The 7,381-nt window shown below is 38.0% G+C and overlaps 1 protein-coding gene across 8 annotated transcripts; it reads left to right on the top strand.

Moving 5' to 3' along the window:
• The first annotated feature begins 12 nt into the window (after nt 1-12).
• Nucleotides 13-6,958, top strand: znf395b (zinc finger protein 395b). 8 transcript variants are annotated; one of them, XM_077221046.1, is made up of 10 exons: nt 13-129; nt 1,419-1,504; nt 1,602-1,750; nt 1,934-2,040; nt 2,368-2,567; nt 2,682-2,782; nt 3,870-4,110; nt 4,268-4,351; nt 4,447-4,565; nt 5,630-6,958. In XM_077221046.1, the coding sequence occupies exons 2-10, from the start codon at nt 1,478-1,480 to the stop codon at nt 5,739-5,741; spliced, it is 1,140 nt and encodes a 379-aa protein (XP_077077161.1). In that variant the 5' UTR covers nt 13-129; nt 1,419-1,477; the 3' UTR covers nt 5,742-6,958. The 8 variants fall into 8 exon arrangements, with proteins under 8 accessions (XP_077077161.1, XP_077077164.1, XP_077077166.1 ...); XM_077221049.1 differs by having other exon boundaries at nt 1,605-1,750; XM_077221051.1 differs by having other exon boundaries at nt 34-146; nt 1,605-1,750.
• Nucleotides 6,959-7,381: the final 423 nt, after the last annotated feature.

Genomic DNA, 7,381 nt, shown 5'->3' on the forward strand with positions numbered 1-7,381 from the left:
CCCCCCCTCACTGACTCACTGACGGGAGGCAGAGGGGCGTGCGTGACGTCAGCAGCAGGCAGCGGCGGCATCTCTTCCTACGAATACATTCTAGATAACATCATTAAACACACCGGTTTTTCACTGACGGTACGGCAGATACTCAGGTTATTTTATGTTACTGCATGTTTTCAGACTTTTCCCACTATAATCATGTAGCCAGTGTTTATGTGAACTGTTCTGATTTCAATCCTACTGCGGTCGTTTCGAGAGAGTACGGTGTTTAAACTGAGTTGTTTTGCGTGGCTATCTAATGTATGTCTTTTAAAAGATTTTAAGTCTGCATTTTCGAGAGTAATTTGCACAAATGTGAATTATTGTATTGCAACTGTCCATTAAGGGGGGTTGAGCAGAAACTCGTGTACGCACACGTTGTTGGGCGAAGGTGTGTCCTTCGGGGAACCTAGTCAGCCAATCAGAGCACAGCTTCCGCCCCCAGTGGGAAGATTGTTTTTTTGCTGGACGTACACGCCCATTACGAGCGTCCCAGCTAAAGTATGGATCTGGATTAAACAAATGGCACGGTTTAATTTAACTGTTCCGAATATTTAAACTAAATCTGCATTTCCTTGAGGAAATGACAGCAAAGGAATATCGTTACATTTTCGGCAAGCATGGTGTCGCCTTTGTGAATTAAACGCTTTCAACAAGCATCTTATTTTCTGTCATCTGTGATCGAGACAAGAATCAACACATAAGTGTAAAGGCGGACATGACCTGGTAAATACCTTAAAAACAACAACCGCAGTTCAAATAGATGCATAAAAGAAAAGCTGACTAATAAATAGATTAAAAAACGATAGTTTAGTTGACTCAGTTGACATAATGATGTAGGAACTCTGCAAGAATCTTGTGAGCGAATGGATTCAAAACATTCGAGTCACTGAGATGAATCCTAACTCCGATGCGGGATTTAGTTCTCTCCATGATTTCACTCCCTAAATCCAGAGTTACAGTATCTGAGAGGCTCACAGTCAGGGGGTGTGTTGCCCTAAAAAAAGTAAAGGCAGTTAAGGCACCGAGAATATCCTACTGCGTTGCTTGTCCATGTGCAAACATCTACCGCGTGTATTCGATAAAGGTATTTTTGTATTTTTACCATAGACTGATTTTTACATTAAAATGTTGCCTTTTTCACGCAAATCCCATATCTGATTATTAAGATTTCTTCAGAATTTCGGATATGAGAGCATTAGTTTTTTGTTTTTGTTTTTAAAGAGATTGATATTTGTATTTATTTATTATTTTTGCACGTTTTCATGGCCTCGTGGCGATGTCGCAGAGAATGGGTGTTATTATTAGCCAGCTTGGCCCTCAGATTAAAACATGCAGTATTAAATGAACGGTGTTGTTATAACATGCTTTTCCCTGCTTTCCAGGTTTGTTTACTGAGAACCTGGCAGCAGTGAGATCCAGAGGAGGACAGGACACGATACCAATGGGCACAGAAGGGCAGGACAAATTGGTGTGTATCACAATAATTGATATATAGCCCCTGCAACATACAGATAGAAGGAGGAAAGTGTGGATAGTCTGTATATAATTGATTGTTTCCAATCCAGCAGAGCTACATGCAGTGTTGTGGGCAGGAAGGGGTGAGCATGCAGAAGAAGATGAATTCAGGACCAGGGATCGAGTGGTCTGCTGATGTCAGCGCACAGCAAACAAAGCTATCATTCTCACGCTCTTCCGGTGTGGACTTACCTTACAGGTTAACCTACAGATCTTTGTTTGTTGTCTTGCACACAAAATCTTATCACTCTAATCCTAACTCTCTTAGAGAAGAATTGATCTATGTGTAAGGTGTAGTGTTATTGTGTGCATCATGTTCTTCATAGATCTATAATGCAGTGTAATATAGTGTGAACAGTTTTCTTACTCTCTGCCATATCAGAAGTCCTGAGTCGGCGGAGATGGATGAGATCATGGCTGCGATGGTGCTCACCAGTCTGTCCTGCAGTCCAGTGGTCCAAAGCCCCCCGCAGAGGGACCTCCTACCAGGTGAACGGGCTTCTTTTGAAAACCATATCTTACCAAACAAGGAACACTTTTTCAGTGTATACTTGTTTGACAAACCGACGCAGACTGTTTATTTGAAACAAAATCTCATCAGATTTTAAATAGAATTTAGTAGACTTTTTGTTTTTATTTTCGCTCTTTGAAATATGTGTGTTTGATTATTTTCACCTTTTTAATATACGGTTATATAAATGAACAATTATTGTATTGTATTTTTATTGTGCAGCATAACACACAACCCAAAAATGAATGTAGCAATTCGATGGTTATTCCTGTGTTATTTACACTTTTCCTCTCTTTTTACCATAGGGGACATGGAGTGTTGCGGAGGTGAGCTGTCTGACAGCGGCAGCAGCGGTTACTGGAGCTGGGACCATGGCAGTGTAAGCCCAGCCCCTTCTCCATCGGTCACTGAGATGGACAGGAGCTCGGGCCAACTGACAGACGAAGGACTGCACATGGAGCTGGACCAAGCCGCATGTGACGAGCCGGAGGCCAGGAGGTGCAAGGTGAGAATGAGAAGACTGTCAGATTGCTGAACCTGAGGGGGAACAGACAGCGTTTTAAGCTGATGTTGTAAAAATACGTGTGAGTCACTCTATGTTTTTCTGTCTCACTCTCAGAGTTTGAGCAGGGGAGCATACAGGTGTCTGTGGCCTGGCTGCGGGAAAGTGCTGACATCACGGGTCGGAATGAAACGGCACATTCGCATTCTTCACCTGGGGTGAGTATGTCCACGCATACCGAACTCCTGGAACAACTGAGATGGCACAGAACCGTTATGATGCATCTTTAACCCTGTATTATATCTTATATGCAACTATCATTCAATATGAGCCATGAAAGCCTGGTGTATCGAATATGGTACTCAACAAATAAAACATATATACAAACATTTTGTTTAAAGGTTCAATAAACTATAACATAAAAAAAAGATTTTTCGGTAATGCATATTACAAGGATACTGGTTGTTTATTAGTACTTTTAGTATTAGTACACATATTGCATGACCATATTCTACATCCCTTAATCCTGCCCACTACTTAAACCTAACAATTACTTTACTAACTATTAATAAGCAGTAATTAGGAGTTTATTGAGGCACAAGTCAAAGTTAATATTTAGTTAACTTTTTATCCGCAATTGACGGAAATTTCCGTCATTTGTGAGACGACGCTTCCTCGCCATTGACGGAAATTTCCGGCTTTCCGTGTTTTCACTGTTATACAGTACGGGGTCGTTATTACGCAACTTCTGAAACAGGACTGAATCTCCTGATCAGAACACAGGCAAAAAAGAAGCAGACACAAATGATATCATAATTATGTAAGCAGATGCATATGTAAAATAACGCGATCATTGATATTAAACAGCATATAAATCAAAATGTTACTGAAAGGAATGTTGACCCAGGCCGAGCTCTTTGGGCGTGTTGATGGACTCAATCCACTCCATCATAGTCTTTGACAAAAATGCAATTTTCTCCGACTTTTTGCTCAAAATGTTGCTTTTTTATGAAACTTGTCGTTTCGTTGTTGTCGTTAAAGCAGAGGGTCTGTTATTTCTTTTGACAGATTGCATGGTTGGATATTCATACAACAAATATTCCGGGGGCCATGAAACTTTTGTGGAAATGAGTTAATAGGGAGAATTAGACCTAATCTAAAGTGTGACTGATTCTTCTGACTATTATTTCATGTTTTATTGTTTTGAAAATCTAAAACTATAAAAGTTTACATTATTTACTAGGTCTGCAATTATTCAACAAATAAGGTTTCTTATTCTTCCCATTATTTGTTTTTCTCAAACAGTGGGGGTTCAGAGCAGTCGCATAGGGAGGAAGACTTCTATTACACAGAGGTCTCCTCTGAAGATGAGGAAACTGCACCTCCATCTCCTGCTCCTTCCTTCTCAAGCGGGGCCTGGACGTCCTGCAGCTCCACTCAAAGCCAATCCACCCCAGGACACCAATATACTTCAGTCCAGTCAACCCCACTCAGCCAATCAGCTCCAAGCAGCGTGTGGCAGATCCACACTGAACATCTCTATCAGGTACAGATGGCTGGCTGAAACTGATTGTTTGATGCTGTTTGGAAATTATGTATAGAAATCTTGTCTAAAATCTTTGTGATGTCAGTGTGTTTTGTTGTATTTTATTTTGTCAGTTCATTTTGTGTGTTTTTTCCATCTCTGTGTTGTTTCACTGCAGGCCTGCGCGCCCATTCAGGTCTCTCCAGGCTCTCCCACCTTTTGCACCTGGACCCTGCCTGGTGATGTCCAGCAGAAACCTCAGGTTGGTCTGGCTCTCCAAAAGCACTTAACATCATAAGTGATGCATTTTAATACAGTTTATGACATCTGCCCTTTTATTACTATGTTGCTCTGTAGATTCCAACATCTCGCAGCCGGTCAGTGAGTGTTGGAGAGCAGTGGCTACAGCGGAACAGCGCCCCCACCAGATCACAGACCATGAGTGCATCTCCCTCCAGAGGGCACTGTTCATTTAGGTGAACCGCTTTGTTAAATGTTGCCCTCTGTAGTCAAGAAAGAGTACTCTAATCAAAGCTAAAACTCTAGTAGCACAAACAGTGCATATATATATATATATATATATGAACAAAAAATATATACAGTATGGAAACATAACTATTTTTAACTATTTGCTCACCAAGCCTGCATTTATTTGATCAGAAATACAGAAAAAACAGTAATAATGTGAAATATAATTACAATTTAAAATAATGGTTTTCTATTTTAGTATGCTTTAAAAAATAAAATTTATTTCTGTGATGCAAAGCTGAATTTTCAGCATCATTACTCCAGTCTTTGGTGTCACATGATGCTTCAGAAATCATTCTAATATACTGATGTAGTATCAGTGTTGGAAACAGTTGATGATTTTTTTCAGGATTCTTTGATGAATAAAAAACAAACAAAAAAAGAAAAAAACAGCATTTATTTAAAAAAGAAATCTTTTTTTAACAATATACACTATCGTTCAAAAGTTTGGGGTCAGTAATTTTATTATTTTTTTGGAATAATTACTTATAATACTTATAATAATTACTTATAATAATTAATACTTTTATTCAGCAGGGATGTGTTCAATTGATAAAAAGTGAAAGTAAAGATTTATTGTTAGAAAATGATTTCTATTTTGAATAAATGCTGGGGGGTTTTCAAACTTTTTATTCATTAGTGAATCCTGAAAAAAGTTTAGCTTTGCATCACAGAGATGAATTATATTTTAAAGTATATTAAAATAGAAAACCATTACTTGTAATAATATTTCACAATGTTACTTTTTTCTGTATTTTTGATCAAATAAATGCAGGCATGATTAGCATAAGAGACTTCTTTCAAAAACATTAAAATAGCAATGTTTCCAAACTTTGACCGGTACTGTATATATTAATATATTATATACATGCTTTTCAGATACATTGTAAAATGTTTAATAATTTAAAAATATAATTTAATTTAACATTACACAATAAGGAGGTCGTTTTAAAATTGAAGTCAAGTAGAAATAAGTGTTTACTATAATTTATTTAAAATATCTTTTCCTTAGGAAGGGCCGCGGTGAGGCCAAAAAGTGCCGGAAAGTGTACGGCGTGGAGCGCAGGGACCAATGGTGCACCGCCTGCCGCTGGAAGAAAGCCTGTCAGCGGTTTCCAGACTAAACTGAAAGACTTTAGGAGACAAGGAAGAATCTCCATTTTCTTTCTTTTCTCCAACTATTTCCTGCACTGTAGAGGATCCCTCTTTTCACTTTTCTACCTTTTTTGTTTTCCTATTAGCGTTAAAAGTGTTTTGGCTAAGATTTCCCACAAAGTGAACGCTGGTACTAGCTGTCGAGACTGTGGAGTAGTAGGATCCCAAGCTCTTAAAGGTGAACTCTGTATTTGAACAAGGTGTTTTTCTACCCAGTCCTGCACTTCATCCATACCTGAGATATTTAAGTGATTGTTGATTTTTAAATACTGTGGACAGTGTATTGCTCTCAGCATTGTCATGATGTTTTTTTCTATTGCCATTTTGTTAGCCTGAAAGGTGTAACACTGTAATGTCATGTATTGTCTGTTTTTTTTCTATGTATTTACTCAGAATTATGTCACAACTTTTGAGTTTCGCAAGGTTTGACTATCGTTTGCCACAGCTCTTCCTAATCAATCTAAACTGCCAGATATGAAGCTAGAGTGGTGTTGAGTGAATGATTTTGGCCACAATGGTGGTCACAGTATGTTGTCTGGAGATAAAAGTGCAGCTATAATCTTTTGATTGAATACCAAAGTGCTATTGCAAAGAGTTAAAGGGAGCTTGACTGAATACTGCCCGGTCAATAGATCGGACTTGTTTCCTTTTGTAAGTTTTTCGACATCCTTCCAAAAAGTGTTAAGGTCTTGTACAATGCCGGATCATCCCATTGGAAACATCTAAAAAGATTTGAAAGCATAACATCACATTGAAAAAAGATATTATGTATAATTAAGAAGACACAATATGCAAATGTCATAAGCTTGTCATTTGTGCATGACAAATATCAAGAACAATTGTAAAATTATTTTATTGGCCTTTTGTGTGCATTTCATGTACAAATGGAAAGGATTAAAAGACAAAACTTCCAAAAATGCTTGCAGAATGCATGTGCTTGAAATGAAGATTATTCACAAAGCCAAAATGTCTACACAGACAAAACCATACAATTATTTGCAGAATACTGTAAAGTATGCTGAAAGACTACCTGCTAGTTATTTTTCTACATGTCGGGGGTGTCAGTTTTCAGAAACCTATTCCGTGACATCCTATGAGTATTAATGTGAGGGAGAATCTGTCAAGTATTAAGATGATCTCATTTGTATATGTTCATGCACAAATAAATGCAGAAAGCTGGAACACATGCTACATTTATTCTCATCAGTTGGAAGCAAACAATTAAATGTGCTATTTCTGTGGAACCAAACCGAATTGCACAAATTTTTCTGAACAAGTTTTCTGAACATTCCCCACCTGCTATTGTTAGGACAGAGAGCTGCCCGACATTTTCAGATCGGCTAACATGTACGGGCCACGGTCAGATTCTGCTTTGTTTACAGAGCCTATCTGTCATATTAGATGCGTTCATGTCATGTAGTAAATACCGTAACAATTCTGAACTGTAAAAAGCTGGTAACACTTTATTTTAGTGTCCTTGTTACACGTTACATGTAGTTTTTATAGTAATGCATAATTACTTGCAACTAACCCAAAATCAAACCTAATCCTAACCCTAAAGCAAGTATGTACATGTAGTTAATTAATATTACTCAGTACTTAAATGTAT

Source organism: Siphateles boraxobius, unplaced genomic scaffold, assembly GCF_051911475.1.
Source record: "Siphateles boraxobius isolate OS27281-9 unplaced genomic scaffold, OSU_SipBor_1 8, whole genome shotgun sequence".
NCBI classification, from domain to species: Eukaryota; Metazoa; Chordata; class Actinopteri; order Cypriniformes; family Leuciscidae; genus Siphateles; species Siphateles boraxobius.